Below are 25161 nucleotides of genomic sequence, written 5' to 3'. Positions count from 1 at the left end.
ATTTCTCAACTAAGTCCCTCCACTTGTGCTTTTGACCCAGTCCCAACAGGATTTTTCAAAGAAATCTCAGATGTGCTAATTGGTAGTGTACTTAACATAGTGAACTCATCAATAAAGACTGGAGTCTTCCCAGATTGTGTAAAGACTACATTAGTTAAACCCCTGTTTGAGAAAAATAATCTTGACTCCTCTGTACTTGACAACTTTAGATCTATTTCTGACCTGCCTTTTAAAGGTAAAATACTAGAAAAAGAAGTTCTTCAGCAATTACAGGACTATTTAAATAACCATTCTCTTCTTGATAAGTTTCATTCATGCTTTAGAACAAATCATAGTGCAGAAACAACACTGCTCAAAGTAGTAAATAACTTACAGGTTAATGCAGACAAGGGCCACATATCTGTTCTTATTCTACTAGACCTGAGCACAACTATTGACACCACAGATCGCAGTATTCTAATAAATCAGCGTAGACAATGAGGGGGCCTCTCAGACAGTGTCTTAAATTAGTTTCAGTCTTTTTAAACAGGTAGAAAATTCTTTGTTAGTTGAGGTAATTGTAGTTTAGAGATCCATGATATTATATAAGGTGTACCACAAGAATCTATTCTGGGCCTGCTTTTATTATGAATCTATATGCTCCCATTAGACCAGATTATTTCAAAACTTAAGGTGAACTACCACAGCTATGCAGATGACACACAGCTTTACATTTCTATAGCACCTGATGACTCTGATGCTCTTGGCTCTCCGATCAAATGTCTGTCTTGTATTTCTGAATAGATAAGAAGTAATTTTCTCAAGCTAAACAAAAAAAAAATTGTAATCTTAGTCATTAGTAAAAATGAAAGTAAGGAGGGTATTAGAAATAAACTTGGGTCTCTCAAAATTAAAAGTCAAGGTGGAAGATAAGAATTTAGGTGTAAACATGGACTCTGACTTAATCTTTAAATCACACATTATTCAAATACTAGGACTGCATTTTTTCACTTAAGGAGCACTGCAAAGGTTAGACCACTTATAATATAGCAAGATGCTGAGAAATTAATTCACACTTTTGTTTTTAGTCGGTTAGACTACAGTAATGCATTCCTAACTGGTCTATCTAAGAAATATATCAATTGGTTGCAGTTATTCTGCAATGCAGCAGCAAGAATCTTATCTAGAAAATGAAAATCTGAGCACATCTCCCCAGTGTTAGCCTTTTTACATGGGTTACCTGTGTCTTTTAGAATTGATTTTAAAATACTACTAATGGTATATAAAGATGTAAATAATCTTGATCTTTCCTATATTGTGTAGTGTCTATCTCCTTACATTCAAAGTCATAACCTTAAGATATTCTAATATCGGTTTGCTTAGTATTCCAACAGCCAACTATATAAAGGAAGTGGTGTGGCAGCCTTTTGTTGTTATGCACCAATAAGTTGGAATACTTTAGATAGACATACATCAAACTAATGCTGTCAATCGTTTTAAAAAACTTCTAAAAACCCATTTTTTTAATTTGGCCTTCTCATAACTACAGTTTAGTTCTACCCTTAATAAACTAGATATGCATTGAATTATTATACTCTTCTATGTATCTGCGATCATTGGTAATCTTTTCTATTTTCTTTTCTAGTTCTTCTGTGGCAGTGGTGCAATCAAAACAAAATCCTGTGATGTTTAAATGAACACAGATGCTCCAGCCTGCCACAAAACCCACTGGTTCGAATTGTCTAAGATGAAGCCTTAAAAGAAAAAAAAAATACTTAAGGCAGAATGTACATTGTGTGATTGTGATCTTTTGAGCTGAAACCTCCTACAGATTTAGTTTTTATCTCCATCTTAAGTTTTTGTTTTATTTTTTTTTTGTCCATCCTGGCCAACTAACCTTATCATCGACCCATCATTAGGAGACTTTAAAAAAAAAACTCAATTTAAGGACCCTTTTTCTTTTAATTACTTATTTGTCATTTGTAAGTGTGCATTATTTTTTTGTATACTATTTATACATCATTTTTCTTATCTGATTTTAATTAGTTTTTCTTTGCATGTAATTACTTCTTTGACATCTTGTAAAGCACTATGAAATCCATCATTTGTATGAAAATGTGCTATAGAAATTAATGTTGTTGTTCTTGGGTACTAAACTCTGGAATATATACAACCACTTCAGGATTTCTATTTATAGGATGTTTTGAACATTTTGTAATTGTCTTCAATAACCCAGAATAATTTCTTATTAAAATACTGATTCACGTTCAATAGGCAAATAATCACCATTTGTCTTAATGCCCTTTCAGATTACAGTAACTACCTTCGGGAAATTGCAGACATTGCCACTGTCGGATTCAACACATTTACCTGTCGTCCATTACCTTTTTAACAGGATCGTTTGTTTTATGACCCTGTACACATAACCAATAAGACATAAAAAGATGAGGTCTGCTTAAATGCAAGAGTAAGTGTCCTGTCTCCATTTGCAGGGCTGACATCGGAGATGATTTTATTGCGCCACCATTAATTGCTCAATGTTGTCCTCACAAATCACTCAAAACCAAAAAACGATGAGTCACTTCAAACTTTGGTACGGCAGCCGTTGAGGAACGAAAACTTCCTGTAAAGGCGAATTACGGACATTGACAGACGAGAAAGGAAATTTGATAGTCTGCGATATTGTATTATTAATATAAGCAAAGTCGTCTATTTCTTGCATATTTTCACGTTTTGAATGGGGAGGCGGTTGTAGAAAGATTTGAGTGTTTCGAGTTTTATTTCAAGCGACTTTTTAAGTTATTTAATTAAACTCGAGTCGTTGAACGGAGTCAGTATTTTAACGTAAAATCGTAATCACTAACAGTTGATTTTTTTTCTTGTCAATCCAGTGTCTTTTCATTATATGTTTTTGTGATTAATCACTTTGTGGTTTTCTTACTATTGTGTGTATATAACGCATACATTCATAACTTTTTTTTTTAACCGTGTTCTTTTTTCGAGCCACATGATTCGTGCGGAGTGACTGTAATTTAACCAATCACGATTCTGGAACAGGCCTTTACCCGCCCACGCCGCTTCCTTTCGTTGAAACCTCCTTTACTTTCCCGTCTTCCCCAAAGTGTTTTTTTAGCTTTGTGGGGAAAATAGGTGTTGTCTTTTTTCTTCTTTGAACCCAGTGTGCTGGTTACACTGTTACAGGCATTGTTTGCTGCTTTTGTAGGGGGAAAATGGTGGTAGAGAGGACGCCTACAGATTCCAGTTCTCAGGACAAGGCCGTGTTTACTTTAGAAGAGGTAAAAAAGCACAATGTGAGCAAGAATACCTGGGTGATTATCCATGATAAAGTCTACGATGTCACCCACTTTCTGGATGAGGTAAGTGCCTTGTAACCATAGGTCACTTTTGCATTTCGATGACTTTGAAAAGATTACGGCGCTGCGGTAAACCCATTTCTTGTTCATAAAACAGCACTTCCCGATCACGTAACGTGCACGTGGAGTGGTACAATGTTTGAGCGTTGTCGAGTTAAGTCCACAGTTGACTAGGTGACAACGGTAAAGATGGCGCTGCTCCTGGGGAAAAAAAGTGCGTTGAACCCTTAAAAAAATGAACCGGTCGTTCGTTTATGGCAAGAGGCACCTCTTGGAAAAGTCACAAGTGGAATCGAGTTAGTCGCTTAAATGATGACAAATCCCTTGCTTGGAGTCTTTCCTTAGTTATTGCAGTTTGGACATAATACCATGTGTTTATAGAAAGACTCACAAGCTGAATAATTAGAAATAAGAGCAATCGTAGTGACGAAAACGAGCGACAGTGAGGGTGTGGGGATACCTGCCAATCCGTTTTAAAGCCCTTTCAATGAGCGACTCTTGATCGATTAAAAAAGATAAACTGTGGTAATCTTGAAACAGTGTAAAATAATGTATATATTTTTAGGGAGGGAGTATCGTGTAATAATGCATTTTTGTCAAGTTGAATAACGCTTTCAAGGCAGTTGAAGTGAAGATATGCCCAGGGTTATGTTGTGACTTACAGGTGGAATTTGAACCTGTCGCCTAGAAGACCAAGGTTACTCTGCCCAACCTTTGCTTCACACATAACCTGGCTGTATATAAATATGAACTTTACAGGTGTATTTTGTGTGTTACTGGATTACACTGGTGATCTATTTTTATTATACATTTTCTTGCCTTCCACTCAAATGATAATTTTGATAGGTAGACTTAATAGCATTTGTTCTAGCTCTTCAGTGAAACGCCTGGCTAGTGGTTAAAGTTTAATGTTTTCTTTAGGCCATATTTTAAAACTACAAGGGCAAGAAACGTACAAAAATAAAACTATAGAAGTGCAAAAATGAAATAAAAAAAAAAACACTGAAAATGCTCATGTGGGCCATGATGAAAAGCTTCTAAGATCTTGGTTGCAGTGAAAAAATGCTTATGGAATGAGTTGAGTAGTCTGTGCCTTAAGTGATATGACTTCAGCTTTAAACCTTTTTTGCACAATTGTGGTATTTGGTCACAACACTTACTATGTTAAGTGAGGCCGAATATTTCTATCTATAAAGCAACAATATCTATTTTGTTTTTTGTTTAGTATGTACAGTGTTTGTTTTTCAAACTTCTGATTTGAAATTTGTTACGCAAGTTTTTCTTGCCATCTGTCAGATTTTTGATACTGAGTTTTGGGCTTTCCCATCACCCCCGAGGACAATGGGAGCACAGAAAACAAGTGACATGTAATTTTATGTTGTGGTCTATGAGACAAAGAGGTTCTGATGATAGTGCGATGATTAGCATTCTTGCCTTACAAGCAGAGAGTCTTCTTTTGATTACTGCCCATAAAATTAAACCTGAAATTTAATCAAGCATTTCTCTCACTACTTTTGTCATGGTCTCTGTTTATCGTAAGTGAGTTCATACTGAATTATTTAATGCAATTTGCAGGTTTAATTTCTTACTCTTAAACCACCATCACTAACTTGTTACCTGCTTGAGAAAATTTTCTCTGTTGTGTTTTAAGTACAGTAATTGGAGTCCCATGGCTGAGTCAAATTCCATAACAAATTGGTTGCAGTTAGTCTAAACACAGTTTTTTCCACTTTAAATTTACAAAGGACCTTTGAAATAATGCTTGGGAAAAGTTGGGAAGAATGGTTATATCTAGAGTACATAAATAAAGCTGGCTTGGTCTGTTGAGTGTTTGTTCTAGCATCTCTTAAAAATATGTTCATATTTTCAAGAAAACTGGAGAGTAAAACAAGGGATAGTCCAACTTAGAATGTAGGCTTATGTGGCGTCTTGATTTAGTACGGGGTGGAATCGGTTAATGTGAAACTCCCTATTGTTACTCACTCTTAGAGTGGATGTCCTGGAAAGATCTTGTCAAGAATGCAGCAGTGGTGGAAGGGATAAAAAAAAACCCTAAGATAAAAGAAAAGAGTCTGCAGAAATCTCTTGAATTTACCAAAGGCCCTGTTCATGTGTCCATTACAAGAAAAAAAGGGGTAAAAATGGAGTTTATTTAAGGATACCACTGTTTCAGCTTTATTAATGATTACGGGAATGTTCCACATTGTATCTGCTACATGCTTCTTGTATTTAACACATGCATACTTTTTGGCAGAAATGCTCGGTACTGTGTTTGGAGAAAATATATTGCTTACTACCACTGAAATCTCATCCCAGACCTGGGGCCTCATGTATAAACGGTGCGTACGCACAGAAATGTTGCGTACGAACGTTTCCACGCTCAAATCGTGATGTATAAAACCTAAACTTGGCCTAAAGCCACGCACATTTCCACGGTAACTCATACCTTGGCGTACGCAATTTCTCCGCTCGGTTTTGCAGACTGGCGGCACCCAGCGTCAAAGCAGTACTACTGTTCCTGTGTGATCACCCTTTCTTTCTTAGCTCCACATTCCTGACGCGGCTTTATAAATACACTGAAACTAACTGCATATTGTTTATTAGTGTAATGCATCTGATTGTAATTAACCTGTAGCAATATAATGGTCCAGGGAATAGCCATAGTATTCCAAATACCATAACTGCTTTAGCGTTGTAACTCTCACTGCATCTTCTTCTTCTTTCAGCTGCTCCCGTTAAGGGTTGCCACAGCAGATCATCTTTTTCCATATTACTCTCACTGCACCACTCGGAGTATTTATATCACTGTATCTGAGTGGGGAATCACAGCAGCAGCTGATCGGAAAGAGAATTATCGGTACACAGCATGAAGCAGACGCTGCCTGAGCCAAGGCAAAACGCTTCAGAGACTTCCCTGTACGGACTTCGCGATTTAGAAAAAGTTTCATCCCAAGAACTATAAACGCACTCAATCAGTCCATCAAGTGCTCCTTGTAGAACTGTTTGTACTTATAAGTACAATAACCTCACTGTAAACTTGCACTACAGTTATAATATTGCACAACCTGCGCCACTTTATGAAGCGCATGTTTACATATGATGACGATATCATTTTTAAGATGAAATGCAACAAAATGTTGATTATATTATACAGATAAAACTTTATCTTCATTTATCCATCCATCCATTTTCCAACCCGCTGAATCCGAACACAGGGTCACGGGGGTCTGCCGGAGCCAATCCCAGCCAACACAGGGCACAAGGCAGGGAACCAATCCTGGGCAGGGTACCAACCCACCGCAGTTAACTTCATTTAAATAATCTTTATTGTTAATAATTAAACATGTGAGGACACGGTGCCGCAGCGCTAGCTAGTTCACGGATAGCTCCTGCCTTGCGCTGTGTTATTGCTGGTGCTGACGCGACACTGGAAGGATAGACGGATATAATAATTAAACATATACTACGAAGATATTTCAGTGTTCCTTAAAAGTTTTGAAGAAACGGCGTTTTAAGCTTACAGATGGCTTCACGTCTATATAGCTGATTGTGTGGCGATTGGGTTTTTGGAGAAAGAAAAGTAAGGACAGGAATTGGAGGTTAGTACGTTTGAAAGAGACAGTACTTCTGTAATAAATTATTTCATCAAAGGTCGCGCATGGCGCCACAAGCCTCTTGCGTGAGACATGAACAAGCACTGCGCCACCGTGTTCCCATGTTTAATAACATGCTTTCATTCCTATCATCATGAAAAAGATATCACGTATACATCTCAGTATTTTAATTATTCAGGGAGCTGTAATATAACAAATGTAATGGATTATGTGTCCTGTCGATAAAGAGAAAGCCCGTTTAAGAAGCAGGTAGTGATTCACACCTGTAGAGCACATAGAAGATCAAATACAGAACAAAGCATTTAATGTGCCACTTTAGTTACAATGGAATTTGAGAAACTAGTAAATTAAACGATTTTAAGATGAAGTTTATGATGTTCTACTTTAATGGCAAAATAAACTACGTGATTAAAGTGGAAATTTCGAGATTAAAGTTGACATTCCATGCTTTTTTCCCCACTGTGTGCCTATTTTTTTTTGTCTGTACCCTAATAAGCTTTCATATGACACTCAGACGGTGGGCTACAACTCGCCTTTTCACGGCGACTTTGATATGTGATTTCTTTTTTATTTTGGGCACTGTGCGACTTTGTGAACTTGAGCCTTCGAGTTTCTCCGACACTTTGTCACTCGATCAACTTCCTTTTGTTGATTATACCACTGTTTAAACCAACAAATAGTACATTTTTCCTTTACCTCCACTTGGTATTCGCTGAAATTCTTATATTTCCCCCCGTGCTTTTCCCATTGTATTTTCACAGACGGCTATTTAGATTGATTTGCATATTCAAAGAGGTGTAATTCTGGGAGGAGTTGGGGCGGGACAGAATGCGCATGCACGTACGTTACTTTTCACGCTTATCGGGATTTATGTAGTGGAAGAACGTGAAAGTTTGCGTACGCACAGATTCCTGCTTCTGGATTTTTCTGTGCGTACGCACATTCCCGCTTTTGTGCTTACGCCATGTTATAGTGTGAGTTCTACGCACGGCGTTATACATGAGGCCCCTGAAGCATGGCAGAGGCTGCATCATGGGTTGAGGCTGCCTAGCTGTCTCAGGGGCTGGACAGCTTGCTATCATACAGTGATACAGAAGAGTGTCTGAGTAGTGTTGGATGACTTGATTTTAATAGAAGTTGGGTAATGCTACAAGACAGTGACCAAAATACATGAGTAAGTCAACAAGAGAATGGGTTAATTGGACTAATTTGTGTTTTGTTCAGTATCCAGAATAAAGACAAATTTAATAGCTGTGGCATGGGCTGAAGAGAGAGATGCTAATGTAAGGAATCCCAGAAATCTAAATGAACTGATACGGTTTTATAAGGAGGATGAATTTTAGACCACTCCTAACTGTCATGCAAGTCTGATCAGCATTTGTTAGAGGTTGCTGGTGCTTAAAGAGTTCACATACTATTTCCAGCCTGGACGGTAAAAGTTTAAGCAGTGTGTTTAGTATTGACAAGAAGACGTAGAATTGTTTGAGTTATTAGTTGAAGCAGATTGCCTATTTTGTGGCGAGGCTGAATATCATTTCCACATTTTTAAGAGGAATTAATTCAGAAATCCAGATCATTTCAAATGGTGCATAAACTTTACAGTTGGCGTTAGGACCTTTATTGGGGATAAGGCCTTATTTTGCCATTTGAAAAGAGTGTCATCTCCCATCACATTATTGGAGAGGGTGATTCAGAGATTTGTATGTCATAATAATGATTAAACTGCAAGCAGTTATTTATTTGCCTATTACCGTAGATATTCGCGTATTAGTCGATCTCGCAGATAAGTCGAGTGTATTGTTTAAGCCAAAAATTACGAAATTTGTTATGACCCGCGTATAAGTCGAGGGTAAAACTTGACAGCTATCAGAGATAGAGGGCGACAATCAGCTGTTAATGGCGATAAAACTCACTGTCACGTCACAGGCATTCCCTCTGTGCTTGGAGAAATGCTAGACTCGTTGACTCGGCATCTAATCCTTGCGTGTGCATGAGTTGCGAAATGTAAACAAAGGCAAGATGGCGTCGATATGTCACAAGGGAGCGAAGTGAGTGCAGAAAAGAAAACACTTGGCAGACGATGTTTTGCACATTATCGCTGAGTCGGACTCTGATTTTTCAGAATCAGATTTTATTGACAGTGATCAGGAATCGAGCAAGAGAGTGAGAAGCTGGCATCAGCTGATCGGACACCAGCCGATGCCACACCAGCTGATCGGCTGCCAGCTGAACGCATTCGTGCAGCCGATGCAGCTACAGCAAGGTTCGCGTGGGAGGAATACCCAGACATTGATCCGTGGGAGCCGAACTGGCTACCGGACTTCACAAGACAGCATGGCTTGCTGTTGGACACGACAGATCACCCGCTGCTGGATTACTTCAGGCAGCTCTCTCCCGATGCTACTTTTCAGCTACTGTCAGACGAGACAAACAGGTAGGCAGAGAAATTTTTTGAATCACGGGCTGCGCTTGCATCGCATTGATAGCATGCGTTGCCTTGGTTCTTTTGATTCCAAATCTGGTTGCACGTGGCAGCTAATGGTATGTTTGTTATCCAAAACCTGCAAAAGCTAATGCTCAAATTCAAGTATTTCACAGTTTAAAGAATTATTTATATGAAATTAGAAAAAAACTAGCTAATTAGCAATAGTATTGCTGGCTTATAACTATTTCAAAGACCATGGGAAACGGCAGATAACCGGTGACTTAACACCGTGAAGCGTTGAGTGTACAATGTCATTACCCAAATTCTATGGACAATTGTGTTGCCTCGCGGATAAGTCGATCCTGTTTTTTTGAATAAATTTTAAGGCATAAATTTTTCGACTTATACGCGAGTATCTACGGTAATCACTCATTAATAGAACAAAAATGACTAGCGCTTAATATCACTTGAGAGCAATGGAAATGTTGGCTAACCTTTATTTTTGTATATCTTTTTTTCTTCAAGCACCCAGGAGGAGAAGAGGTATTGTTGGAACAGGCTGGTGGTGATGCTACAGAGAGTTTTGAAGATGTTGGCCATTCTAGTGATGCCAGAGAGATGTTGAAACAACACTACATTGGGGAGTTGCATCCGGTAAAGTTTAAAGTTTTATATTTAAAGCTTATATCCTTGCTCATTTTCTAGATATAAAAATTTTTAAAGTTTATAAAATTTTAAAAAGTCAGAAACATTTTAAAAATAGTGATTGCAGAAAACACACTTTTTTGACTATTGCATATTTTCCCTCTTTGAAAACCTCACCAAAACTTTGTCTATTACTGTTATATTCCCGGTAAATTGAAACAAGTTGGTAGTTTTGACCTTTTTAACTTATTAATATTTGCAATGACCTGTTAAAGGATGAGTTTGGTATGTTATTAATTAAAAGCTATTTTTCACAAACATAATCTATGCACATATGCCATTAATGGAAATTGTGTTTTAAGGTGAAGAATTTTTTGTATATTTTAAAAAATACTATGCCTGTGTTTGCATTTTAAATATGGAGTTCAAAAAAACACAAAACCAGAACGAACAGGCTCATTTTTGTGAGATTCTGCAATTAAAGGAAGTCTTGTAGTGCTATTCATATTATTGGCTGTCTCCCTCTACAGCAACCTTTCATTCTTGGAGGAATGATTTCCTGCAGATTGCAAAAGCTGCAGTTGTTAATTTGAGTGTTTCTGGTGGTTAGGGCTAGATTTTTGTTCAGGTTCATGTATATTGTCATGTATTCCAAGGTTGAGTACAGGTCGAGTATCCCATATTCGAAATGCCAGGGACCAGAAGTGTTTTGGATTTTGGATATTTTTGAATTTTAGAATGCAGTTTTTGCATTTACATATTGAAATACCATGAGGACACCATTGATCAAGTATGCAAATGCACCCAAATCAGCTAAATGATGACTCGTGTGTATCATTCATATCACCAAGCCATTATTATTTTTGTAACTTCATGGGTAAAGGGAAGGAAGACGTGAATACATTTAAAAAAAAATAAATAAATAAATAAAAAAAGCTTCTTAGGGTGAGAGGTTCAAAACCAGAGTGGCAATAATGGTGAGGGACAGAACTGGTCTAGAGGAAGTAGCGAACTGAACTATCTACAGTTTAACATTTGTCTGGCCATGGGGAATGCCTTCACTAATCTGTGTTGGCTGCTATTACTCTTGTTGGAAGTGGCATTATACAGAACAAACTAAAACCAAACCACTTTTCTCTGACTGCTCTCACTCACTCACAACATTTACCCAACCATGCTACAATGCTTGTAACTTTCCATTCACCACACCCTTTCTTCTCTCTCAACCCTCTCCAGATGAGTCTGGTATGTCTGTGCTCATATATCTAGGGTCTGGCTTTGGTTTGACCTGGCTGCTTACACCCCACCCATTATTTCAGCTTGAGCCGTCACATTTTTCATTCTGTTACGATGCTGCATGCATATGGTAGTCTAGTCAATGTCTCTTATAATGTGTGTTGATGTAACAAACATGTTAAACCTCAAAAGTGATTATACTACAGTATTATACTTCTAGACTATTTTAGTTCCATTTTAAGATGGCCAGTGCTACCTACATTATTTGCACTGAAATACTTTTGTTTTTTGTCAGTTTATTTTGGCAACTTATTGTCACTTCTTCTAGAACTGGCCAACAAGTCAGGAATTTGTCAACCAGCCTTCACTCCATCATGCTTGCTATGCTGGAAGCCATTAACCAACCAACCGCTACATTCAATATTAGTATGTTGTAGGTGTACATACATAATAAATAACCTGCTTTTACCAGAAAAGAAATGTCTTTTGTAGTGTATTTATGGGAAAGCAAATCTAAATGATGCAAGGTCCTTTCTTGCCTATTCTGTTTTGACTTCTGCTTATTGGGCTTTTGACCATCAGTACCTTAGACTTCTCACTGACATTATGACCTTTTTCCCTATCCCTGACATCCTCTCTGCTGTTGTGCATTTTGGCACATCCCTTATTAGTGCTAGGATGTTTAAATGTTCCAATTTATATGACTTTGGTACTTTTTTTCTTTGTAGTCCATTCATCTTCTCCTATATTCCAGTATGAGACCCCTGTCTGCTTCTGTCACATTTGGGGCTGTTTCCCAATCATACTACCTCCTTCAATCTACCTGTACAAATAAGAATAAACTCCTGAGATTGTGTAATATACTGTTAAAAAAAAAAAAAAAAGAGGCAGAATTTAAAAGACAAAAGGAACAAAATATGTAGCTTGAAGTTACAGGAAGGCTTCAGACAACTGCTGAAGTAACCACAAATTATTATGATTACCATAAGGGGATCGATTGGAAAGTGTAAAAATGTTTTTTCATTTATTTCTTACATCCTGCGTATTTGCGTTGTCAATGTATTTTGGTAGAAAGTCAATACAGTAAGCAGCTTGATACAGAAAATATATTTTCTTACATATCTCAGTTGTCATAATCATACCTTTTAGAAAGTAGAAGGCATGTTTTCTGAAGTTGTAAATTGTGGCTGCTTCCAAATGCATGCATTTTGTAAGTATTAAGGCTGTTGTTTTACATTTGGTGCTCTTTTACCTGTTACTGCAAACACAATTTTGTTTTTTTATTACATCACTTTAGAGCAAAATTTCCCATTGTGAATTAACATAGACCATGATTGTGAAAAAAATAACTTGAGAAATACCAAACTAACAGTGCCTATAAAAAGAATTCACCATTTTGGAAGTTTAAAATTTTATTATCATACAATATTGAATCATAACAGATTTAATTTGTCTCTCTTGAAATTGATCAACAGAAAAATACCCTTTAATGTCAAAGTGAAAACAGATCACAACAATGTAATCTAAATTAATTACAAAAATAAAACACAAAATAATTGATTGCATAAGGATTCACCCCCTTCAAGTCAGTATTTAGCAGTAGCATCTTTGGCAGCAATTATAACCTTGACTCTGTGAAGACAGTTTTTCCCCATGTTGTCTTTGCAAAACTGCTCAGGCTCTGTCTGGTTGGATGTGGACAGCCTTTCTTCAAATCTAGCCGCAAATTCTCAACTGAATTGAGATATGTGCCTGTATATACTTCATCAAGTGACTTGGAGTAAGAAAATGGTCCTGGGAAAAGCTGAATGCTTTGGAAATGCTGGACAGCATTGAACATGAAAAAGATATGTTTGACAGAGATGGAATAATGTTTGTAACAAATCTTGTATATTACATGATTATATTACGCAGAGAAGCCATGCTCTGTCTGACAAAATGAAAGTGTTGTTAACATAATGTGTGAAGTACAGCTTTGCATTAATGATGATTTGGGTATGTCACAACCAACTATTTTTAAAATTTTGCACCAAACTTTAAATGTCTTTACAACATATGAGGTAATACTTAGATTACCTTACATGGAGTCGTGGGGGAATATTAATGTTAAAGCAAGCTGCATTTATGAAAATTGCCATGCACATGAAGATCATTGCTCCAAGTGTGGATGAGCACATGTATGGGAATTGCAAGTGATATCACAATATCAATATCCAGGTGATCATAGATGCAAACAGTGATATAGTAACCTGCATATTACCTTGAAGGTAAGTGGGGGTGTTTGGGTGTCACAGGTTCGCTGAGCTCTGGATTCCAGAAACTCCTATAACATTCCTGTTACACTTCAAACCCAGGAAAGTTCAAGAATGCAGGCAAAGACTTTTAGGACATTGGACAAATGGAACCTTGCAGAAGTCGAGATGTATTAACGTGTCTGCCTGTCTCTATGATGTGATTGGACGATGATCAGGAACACTAGAAGAGTGAAAGTGACTTCAGAAACTGTGGAAGAATAGCTGTGGAAAGTTTTTTAGTAACTGTTTCTTTATGAAGTGTTTCCTATGACCATAACAGCAGGAATGTGATTCTTCTGAAAGTATATATGGCTGTGGATAATTTATTGTTAACCGTGCACATTATCAGGTTTTACTCTGATTCGATACTGCCCACTGCTTGTTGCAGTATTATTTTTGAGGTTGAACAGTGGTAACAATTAAATACAGCGTAGCACAATATCCTACCTTTTACGTTTTGCTTCTTTCTTCTCCTTCTATTTTAAACATTATCATTGTTGTGGTGAAACCATAGGTTTAGTATCAGAAAACTATGAAAAGTCATAATTTTCAAGGACACTACAAAATGCTTTTATGAGTGCCATTTTGTGGTGGGATTTGGTAAAACTGTGACGATGTCCATTCTCAAATGTGAACTCCTAAATGTAGTTGAGAGTGAGTTAGTTCTCATATCATACTCTAAGGTAGAGCACATTCTTATCCTAGTCAGACTTTTAGTGTAATTCTTAGATGCTTGATAAATACGTGTATTGGACTCTGACTTGGACACTCAAGGACATTTTTTATTTTATTATTATTTTGTAGTTTTGGCTTTATGTTTGAGGTTGTTGTCTTGCCACAAAACAAATCTTCTCCCAAGATGCAAGTTTCTTGCAAACTGCATCAAGTTTCCTCTAGGACCTCTCTGTATATTTATGTAGATATACCATTAATCTTTACCGTCATAAGTATTCCAGGGCCTGCTGCAGAAGCTTCTCCACAGCATGATGTTTAAAGCATGTTTAATGCCTTCATGGTGGTAATAGTAAGTTTTTGATAATGTGCAGTGTTTGGTAAAACATGGCATTTAGTTTGGAGGCCAAAACTGCAGTTTTGGTCTGAGCAGACCAAAGAATATTTTTCCAGCTGAGTTAAGATCCTCCAGTGTGCCTTCTGGCAAACTGTAGCTGTGTAGTGTGTGTGTGTGGTTTTTTTTTTTTTTTAAACCAGTGTTTTTTTCTCGCCAGTAAACCTGCGACTGGTAAAACACCTGGACAACAGTTGTTGTATGTATAGTCTCTAAAATCACTGTAGCTTGTAATTCCTTCTGATTTTTCACAGATCTGTTGGTGGCCTCACTCAGTAGGTTGTCCTTTCCTGCATGATCACTGTTTTTTTATGGAAGGCCTGCTCTAGGCAGATTTACAGCTATATACTGTATTCTTTCCATTTCTTATTGAATGATTTAACTGGACTGCACGGGATATTCAGTGCCTTGGATATTTTCTTGTCTCCATCCTCTGACTTGTGCTTTTCAATCACCTTTTCGCAGGGTTGCTTGGAATGTACATCATTGCGTAGGTTAGGCCATGATACTGACTCAACATAAGTTGAACATTCCAGACTTGGCATTTTTTAATATAATCAATTGAAACCCCTACAGGCAGATGATCGCCATTTAAATAGTTACATAGCATCTAAAACCAGTTGGTTTCACCAGTAATGATTTAGATGTGTCATATTAAAAGGGGTGAATACTTATATGATCAATTATTTAGTGAATCATGTTTGTAGTTAATTTGGACTACTTTCACTTTGACATTAAAAAGTCTTTTTCTGTTGATCGGTGTCAAAATAGAAAAGTTAAATATACTGTGATGTTTTATAACAATGAAATGTGAAAAATTTCCAATGAAGCGAATACTATTTATGACCATTGTATCCTTTAAATGGTGTCTTAGAGGATTGGCTGCCTCCCTCCCTGGGATTACTGAACTACTATCTGCTTATAAATTGTGGCTGTCTTAAAAATGAGCATGCTGCATGTTTATGCATATTTAACCATGATTGTGTGTGTGTGTATGTATATATATATATATATATATGTGTGTGTGTAGAGGAAAAGAGTAAATTTATATCCTAATTTAACTCTTTTAGGGCGGATGTCGACTTTTGTCGACAGGAGGGGTTGAAGGCGAATGTCGACAAAAGTCGACATCCAGGGATAGGGGGCGACAATCAGCTGTTATTGGCGACAAATCTCACTGTCACGTCACAGGCATTCCCTCTGTGCTTGGAGGAATGCTAGACTCGTTGACTCGGCAAATAAACCTTGCGTGAGTGGCAAAATGTAAACAAAGGCAAGATGGCACCGACATGTGAAAAGGCAGCGAAGCAAGTGCAGAAAAGAAAACACTCGGCAGGCGATGTTTTGCGCATTATCGCGAAGTCGGACTCTTGATTTTTCAGAATCGGACTTTATTGGCAGTGATCAGGAGATCGAGCAAGAGAGTTAGAAGCAGGCATCAGCTGATCAGACACCAGCCGATGCTGCGCCAGCGGATCTGCTGCCAGTTGAGTGCCTTCGCGCAGCCGATGCATCTACGGCAAAGTTCGCATGGGATAAATCCACAGACATTGATCCGTTGAGAGCCGATCTGGCTACCGGAGTTTACAAGACGGCATGGCTTGCTGTTGGACACGACAGATCACCAGCTGCTGTACTTCAGGCTGCTCTCTCCTGATGCTGCTTTTCAGCTACTGTCAGACGAGACAAACAGGTAGGCAGAGATTTTTTTTGAATCGCGGGCTGCGTTTGCATCGCATTCTCGTTTTTCAAAGTGGAAACCCACAACGAAAGACGAGATGAAGCGCGCTGTGGCATTACAAATAGAGATGGGACAGAACTGGTGATATAACTTCAGGGAGCATTGGTCCAAACGTGTTTTGTCCCCTGGTGGCTTAGGTACGTGCTGCTGCAAAGTTTTATTCACTTCTGCAATAAACAGAAGCAAATCCCATGGGGTGAGCCAGGCTATAATGCCATACATAAAGTTCATAAAGTTTCAGAAGATGAAAAGAGGTGACAATACGGTTTTCATGCAGGCAGAAAACTTGGTGGCAGTGGCATGGCATGATGGCAAATGGGTGACTTGTCTCTCTACAGTACACACTAACAATATATGTTAGAAAGTGCAGCAACAGACAATTGAAAAATAGGCATCAAAGCAACACATATTGTAAGGAGTGCAATGTGGCAATGACTGAAATTGGCTGCTTTGAGCGAGATCAGACTTTGCTGTGTAAAATGTATGTGATATGTATGTGAAACCATAGAGTATGCAGGCTCATACAACATGCAAGACAGTAACATTTGTCAAAAGTAAATATTTTTTGTTGATTTGATGTGTTAAACAATTGCTTTGTGTTCTTTTTTAAAAATGTTAGTTTTTGGAAAAATATTCAGCCTTGGGAGAAAAGAAACAAAAAAAAAATTAGCCCTAAAAGAGTTAAGAACTAGTCATTTACACTATATACATTGTTTACATTATTGGAATTAACACTGCTTTATTTTTTTTTTCTTGTAGGATGATCGAAAAAAGGTGGGCCCAAAGGTAAAATGTGACTGAAAAGGATTTTGTTATTGACTTACTGCATAATTCAAATTTTTGTCCAAAATCGCTGAGTTTCTATTTTGACGAGCATCAATGTCAAGAAATATTTGTTTCTCTAGTGGCCTGTTTCTTTTAAGAATAGTGATGTGAAAATCTTAATACTACATCAGTTGATAATATTTTGTGTGCAGTTTATTTTTTTATATTAAGATCAGTTTTCTTCTGTTTTACAGGATGTTTTTATTACAACAACTTCAAGTCAATCCAGGTAAATATTTGTGCTAAGGTATACAGTATTTTTCTGTTCTGTTTTACTGTTTCTATAAGTAAATGGAAACTAATTGCTATTTTTTGGGATTCTTTTGTCATTGTAACAATGTGGTTGTTGTCTTTAAACAACATTTTGGAATTTGATGCATATAATTTAGCATAGGTATTTCAGTTTTGCAGAAATTTAAAACTTTGCACTATTGGTCTATAGAAGTATATAACCAACAAATTCAAATCAAAAATCTGACTACAATATAAATCATTTATGCTAAGCATTTAGTATATTTGTAACTCGTGATCATTGGTTGACTATTGTATCATTTATTTTTGTATTTTCCTCAGTTTGTGGACAAATTGGCTGATTCCAGTTATTGCAGTAGTTGTTTTGGGTTTGATGTATCGTTACTACATGTTGGACAGCAAATCCTGAATACTGGTTTGGCTTTATTTCTCCATCCAGTTAGAAAATTCATTTCTCACTCTCTCTCTATCATCAAAGACCTTTCATCTCTTCTTCCAACAAGGCCTGCAAAGAAGCCAACTTGTTATTATTGGAATGCAAAATACAAGTTTTTTGTTTTTTTTAAATCCATGTTTTACCAAATCTACAATTTTCTCAAAAGTACTTATCTGGATAACAGTAACATTTACATTGACAGCTCTTGAGGTAAAGCCAATGCTGGGTAAGCAGACAGCCTACAGGTAGAATAAAAAAAAAACTTTTTCATTTGGATTTGGTTTCAGGTATGAAATGACACACTTTCTACATTTTATTGTAATCACTGTCAGTACTGTGTAAACAAGTGTGAAAAAACTGAAGCTATTTTTACTCTACATCTTATGTGTGCTGCTTGCATTTGTTGTTCAAATACCAATCTTTAATTATCTGCATTCATTTACTGATTTTCATAAGGTAACTGTTTATAAAGAGGTATTTTATGGCATCTTGTCTTCAATAGGCAGGATTTTAAAGGTTCAGTCATATTTTTGCTTTGAATTGGCCCTTTGTTGCATAAACCACTTTATATTTTATTGTAAGAGGCACAACTACATATAAAATGAAATAATAGTTATACTCTTGAATGTCTATGTACACATTTACTTCTTTTAATTGTTCCCCTTAAAATAAAGATATAAGATGGCATATTAAAAGAACATCTAGGCTTTCCTCAACAAGAAGAGACATACAGGGGATCAGCCATCACCTGTTACTAAAGACCGAATAATTATTCTGATTGTTTAGCAACAAAAACAATTATGGAATTTTTACTTTTAAGTTACTTGAAATGTAATAATATAGGCATACTTGTATAAGTAATGTTGTCCTTTAATGTCTAGTAAGCACTGTAATTCCTGTTCATGAGTATATTTTGTCTTTTAAAAAATGGTATTTGTATTATAAACTCTTCATTAAAACTCAGTTGATCAATATAACATTTAAATTTTAACATTTACATTAAGATACATTCTGCAAGTTACATTATTAGGTTTTGAAATCCTGATTTTCACAATGTGTACTACTTATTGTGCTTTGTTAGACAATTATTGCATGTGTTTATCTGCCTTTTTGATGTATGTGTATAGCTAGTAAAATTTTACGTTCTGTCAATATAGTGGCTTAGAGAGAGAAAAAAAACATTACGTCATGTTATGAGACTCCAAGAAGTCATTTTTGAAATCTTTTAACTTGCCTAATTATTAAAGTCTTCTGATGTGTGTTAATTCAGGTACATTGTCAAGGCCCTGAATAGTAAAAATAGTACTGTATTTTTTCAAATATGAAATATTTCAAATTGTAATATATTAGGTACTTCTTAGTTTGGGTATTATGTATTTCATATCTTTAAAAATATTAAATACTGCTTTCAAATTCTAATTTTGTGAAAAAGTCAGATGTGAATTGACATATTTTGTAAAATTAGTTCCATTTTATCTAATTAACGGTTATGGAAGAAACACTACTTGCCTTTGTTCAATGGATTTTTTGGCTATGACAAATATTTACATGTTGGGTGTATTTACATTTTTTTGCCTTGCTGTTTTCTCAGGATAAAACTAAGTCATCTGAGTTGGTTATTTGTCATGCTGTGGATCCCTAATATTAATTTTGATGCTGTAAATTGAATAAAATTCACTAAAGGAAGCCATTGATACTAATCCAGATCTCGTGGAAACAATGGCATCATTCTAGTATTTCAGTTTGAACTATAAACTACTAAAATGTCATCAAGGCTTAAGTTTTTTTTTTATATAAATAGCATTTTAGGTCATTGACATTTCACAAGAAAGATGTTAACTTCCTTTGAGAATATATATAGTACTAAGATTCAGAATATTATCATCTGCTGAATTGTCAGTAACTACTGTTACTTTAAGTAAAAGTGTTGTATTTTTAACAGGATACATCTTTGCCATTTGTATTTCAGATGTAAATGTTTTCCTCATGCGATTCTGTATTTGTTCTCTCTTTTTGTTTATCCACCTAAGAAGTTTGATTTATTTTTTCAGAGTAAAATGACTGTGATGAATGCTTTGGTCTTTAAATCATACACTTCATGTGGTACTGAGCTTTTATGTTTTCTGTGTATCATGCATTCCAAAAGTTTTATACCTAGCTTTCTATTTTGAAAATATTTTAATTTGAATCCGCATTTTAGTTTTTATAGTGTATTCATCAAAGGGAAGGTGACCAGTTAGTATTTGGGCTAGAAAGAAATTGATGTTTGAGGATAATTCTGAAATAGAAATATGCATTGCCTTAAAGTATATGAAGTGATTTAGAAATGAATACATTGTATACCACAACAGTTTCATTCTGGCATAATAAGTGCTAACTCTTTGTAACATTACAAAATTTTTACTCTAGGTACAGCAGGGTTCTCTGGTATGAGCAGATTTTTTGTTTTATGTTTTGACTGTAGGATGTTTTGGGTCTAGATGCAGCTGTTTCTTCTGAAATATAACACAATAAATTCAAGTGAAAACAATGTATTGTGTAATGAAAGGAATGAAATTTGTGTTTCTTTGTGATGAAGACTAAAAACCACATTACTGTGTAAATCAAGAAAACAGTAGAGTTTGTGTGGCTTTCTTTGCACTAAATACTGAATAAATTTTACTATAAAAATGAAAGATGGCTGAAGCACTTGGATATGGAGGGAAGTGAAACATATGCACCTGTGGTGCTCAGTTAAGACAAGAACAAAAGTGGACTGAAATACCAGCATGTAAACTGACTTTGCAGTAGGAGATAAATCAATTGCTCCATTATGTTTTCTTTATATGATATTGCATCCTAAAACTTTCATGCCATCATTTTAACACTATCTACTTTTTTTAGATTGCACAATAGTTAGGGTTGCTTAATCATAGTTCCTGAATTCAAGTTCAGGCCCAGCACTGCCTTTAGCAAGATCACACATTCACTTTTTATAAAAAAAGAAAGAAACCTACTCATTAATCTACATAGCCAATCATGTGTGGTATCTGCAACCCCATATACTGTACATACAGTAGGCAGATGTGGCCACGAAGTTTCAGTGTTTTTTTGACCAAACACGGGAATGGATAAGGTATGTAAGTGAGATTGACTGCTATTGGATTGTTGGTGTCAAATGTTATGGTTCTAGCTTTATGAAATAGGTGCCATCCAGGGATAGTCGTGTTACAATTTCTTGGGTTAACTTGAGAAAGGTGCAATAATCTTACTTCTAATGAGTGGTAGTTCTGTGGATAAAAACTTGTTTTTACTGAAAGAGGATAAATAATCTTGCTGTTCAGATTAACAAAACATCATTAATCCTTAACTACAAAACTCAACATCTGTGATTATGCAAAAAGGCATCTTTGAACACAGTGTATCAATCTCTGAAACAAATATGCTGCAGAAGAGCATGCGGTGTTACATTCCTGTGACCAAAGAACAGAAAGATGAGCCTACAGTGAGTACATAATCACCAAAGCTGGACAGCAGAAGATTGGGGAAAAAGCTGACTGGTCACATGGAATTTGCTCTGTGGCAAGAGTGCAGGCAGGTGGTGGAATTGTAATGGTTTCTCTGGCACGGACTAAGTCGCATACTGATTACAGTAAAGTTGAGTTGGTACGTGTTGCCAATATGTCACTTAAAATGTCCATAGTGATTGTAGGGATGTCAAGTATTTTTCAGAAGTTTTAACAAATCTTTTTATTTTCCCCTCTCTCTCCTTCAGCACAGTTTAATAAATAGTTGAAAATAGTAAGTTCTCTTCAGCTGGTACTCCTGCTGGTCATCTATGTTACTAAGATGTTTAACTTGAGAGACCACACTATGTCCAATAACAAGGTACACCGGTGTTAATTTTGAATACATCTGTGATTAACTGTATGGTTACACAATAGATATCCCTCACTTGGTGAGGTCTCGCAACTAAAACTGGCTCAGATCAGTGTATCCTCTTAGCGGAAAAAAGCTGGAGAGGGTTGTGGAAAGATTGAAAAAGCTTGGGCCCATTTGGAGCATTGTAAATTCCAGTGTAACAAAAAGAAAAATACTGTAAGTAACATTCCAGACCCTACCAAGATCAGGCAGTCGTACAAAACTGAGCAAATGTAGAAGAGGAGCAGTTGCATAGGACATGACCAACAGCCCAGTTCCAATCATGACTGACCGAGTTACAGAGATGATTTGCTAAAATGAGAGAAACTGTCCCATCAATCAATTTGACACTTTACAGACTTGGACTTTTTGGGGAGGTAAAGTAAAAAGGAAGCCCTTGAGTATGATGCTTTTCAGCAGGTAGTATGGGAAGATTTGCTGTGAACCATGTGTCGGTTGAGGAGGGAGGTGGTACGAGGAATGCACAGTAAAGATCTGTAATTTGCCTTTTTTTTAATGTAGAAGATGATCATTTGCAAATACAACTGACAAGGGTGCATTAGGATCTCAAAGACTTTGGACATAACAAAAGACATGACCAATGGTATGGGGGGTAATAGCAATTCACACTTCTGTCTAGAAAGGGAGTAGAAATATGGAGGTAATGATTGCAATAAGGAAATAAAGAGAATTGGGCACCTTTTGTAAAACTGACTATGTTATACAAAAGTAAGGATCAAAATGAAACTGCAAATACTGATGCATGATATCATTGCTATACTATTGATTCTTGAACTATAAAAATGCAAATTATGAAACTGTTTAAAATATGTTGAAGATTATATGGGTAAGTTGGAGGAAGAAAGCAATGAAAAAAATCAAGGTTTCTGCAAAAGAATAGTTGTGGATAAAATGAAAGCAAATTGCAATTATATAGTATCATTTATAAGTAAAGCACATCAAAAGCTGAAAACATACCAGGATGGAAAAAAAAACAGCGTAAACAAGAGAAGGGAATTTAATTTGTATTTAATCAAATCACAATTACAAATGCAGCTGCAAAAGCAAGTCATTTTAGGCTGACTGCTATTTTTTAGAAGTACGTATGTGCTAGCTAAAAACAGGTGTGACAATTATGCTAGTTTGAGAGTTTTTAAAGCAACATAAGGCAACAGAGTTCCAAATAGCCAGTGCCTGATTTGAACATAAGGCAACAGAGTTCCAAATAGCCAGTGCCTGATTTGTAGGTACATTGGTCATAAAAACTGTATTGTATATTCAGAGGAACAGTCTCAAAAGTAATTACAAACTGCATTAGCAAAATGAAGTCAAAGCTCAGTAACCGCATTAGATGAACACAGGATAGTTAAAAACCATAAAAATACAGCAGTAAAATTACTGGAGAATTGATTAAGCACCTCTGTGACCCAGTGCCAACATTGTGAGTTTCACAATGATGGAGTTTATTATGATAGAGTTCTTATTTGGAAAAACAAGGGGAAATGTATATGGTTTGCATAGATGGCAGCTCAAAGCCACAATGTGTTAAACTGGATAGATTATATTTTAAACGACTGCTCAAGTATATTAAAGCCTAGAATGTAAAACGGTAAATCTAGCCACCAGGCGGGCAAAACAGCCCAATTTGGTATCAGTCCAAAGCCCAGATAAATCAAAAGGATTAGTGTCAGGAAGAACATCCGGCTGTATGACTTTAGCCCAAACCATCCATGATGCAATCAGTCCAATCAGCTTCAGAAAATACTAGGGTGTGCCTTGTAGGTGACCTTGGTAACCCTTGTAGGAAGTAAGTGAGGGCTATCGGGCCAAGGGAAGGTGCAGTTAAAAATGTTAAATCTATAAGAAGATGCAGAAGGAGAAAGAGAAAGGTAATACTCATGCAGACACTTCTCTGGGTGTGCCAGAATGTCTGATTATGGCCTGATTACCCTTTCTCTGGGCACTATTTGGTGAAGGAGGTGTGCTTCTGTGTCCGTTGTTCATTCAGGGAGAGGTACAATACTTGAAACATTTGTTTCCTTCATACTGTAAATAGTGCAGCTGGGATCAGGCTTTTTTTTTTTTTTTTTTTACATTTTATTTATTTTATTAAAAGCAAATAAAATACCATACAAGCAAGTCAAATTTTACAGAACTAAGTTCAAGTCAAATCAACTCCCACCCATGAGAAAGAGAGCTAGGCCAACAGAGTAAAACTTTAATAGGAATGATAATAAAATAAAAAAGGGAAGTGGATCTAGATTCCTCAATTTAAATGCTTATTCTAAAATATTATTGATTAGGTCCTGCCAGGTTTTTAAAAAGTTTTGCACAGATCCTCTAAGTGAGAATTTGATTTTTTTCTAATTTCAAATAGCATACAGTATATAACATCAGTTACCAACTGACTTAAAAGAGGAATTGAGCAAGATAAGTCTATGTGCTAATAGTGAAGTAAAGGCAATTACAGTTTGTTTTTTCCTTCTCCACTTTAATCCCATCTGGAAGTACACCAAACACAGACATTAATGAATTAGGAGTGATTGTGACACCAAGGCTTTCTGAAAGGCATTTAAAAATTTTGGTCCAAAATTATGTTAATTTGGTACATGCCCAGAACTTGTGGCTCAATGAGGCTGGAACTTGATTGCAACGTTCGCAGGCTGGATCTTGCCCTGGAAACATTTTGAACTATTGTTAACAAGACAGATATGCTTGACAGATGATTTTAAGTTGAATAATTGTATGCTTTGCACATATGGTGCTCGAGTGAATTCTGTACATGGCTGCCTTCCACTCCTTTTCTGAAATGTTGAGTGAGAGATCCTTTTCCCATTGTACTCTGGGATCTTTGAAAGGGTGGAACTTTAAATTGTTTTTATATACTACAAAAATGCTGTTGAGTCCTTAAAACTGATCAATATTTTTTCTGGAATAGAAGTGGGTGGGAGGTGAGGAAAATTGGGCAAGTTTTGTTTAGCAAAGTTTCTAATTTGAAGGTAGTGAAAGAAATGTGTTGCTGGAAAGTTAAATTTCAAGTGTAATTTTTCGTAGGATGCGAAGATGTTATCTATGTACAAATCTCTAAGTGATTTAATCCCAAATGTTTTCCAAACATTAACAACTGCATATGTTTGAGGGGGTGGAAGAAGGTGGTTTTCATGCATAGGTACCACAGATAAAAGCTTCTCTATCTTGAAGTACTTCCTACATTGATTCCATATTCTGAGTGAGTGAAGCACAATTGGGTTGTTAGTATATTGGTGATAACTTACATTTATTGGGGTACAAAGCAAGGAATATAAAGAAGTACTGCAGGATTTTATTTCTATTGTGGACCAAGCCTGTGTATGTTCATCTGTTTGCATCAATGT

At 36.3% G+C, this 25161-nt stretch overlaps 1 protein-coding gene across 1 annotated transcript; it reads left to right on the top strand.

Moving 5' to 3' along the window:
* The first annotated feature begins 2850 nt into the window (after positions 1-2850).
* Positions 2851-18585, top strand: LOC114657854 (cytochrome b5). Its single transcript, XM_051932063.1, has 5 exons — positions 2851-3356; positions 9918-10046; positions 17134-17160; positions 17394-17428; positions 17773-18585. Exons 1-5 carry the CDS (start codon positions 3210-3212, stop codon positions 17858-17860), a joined length of 426 nt encoding a protein of 141 aa, XP_051788023.1. The 5' UTR covers positions 2851-3209; the 3' UTR covers positions 17861-18585.
* Positions 18586-25161: the final 6576 nt, after the last annotated feature.

The sequence above is a fragment of the Erpetoichthys calabaricus genome, chromosome 9 (assembly GCF_900747795.2).
Source record: "Erpetoichthys calabaricus chromosome 9, fErpCal1.3, whole genome shotgun sequence".
Lineage (NCBI taxonomy): Eukaryota > Metazoa > Chordata > Cladistia > Polypteriformes > Polypteridae > Erpetoichthys > Erpetoichthys calabaricus.
This window is presented reverse-complemented; position numbering and strand designations above follow the sequence as displayed.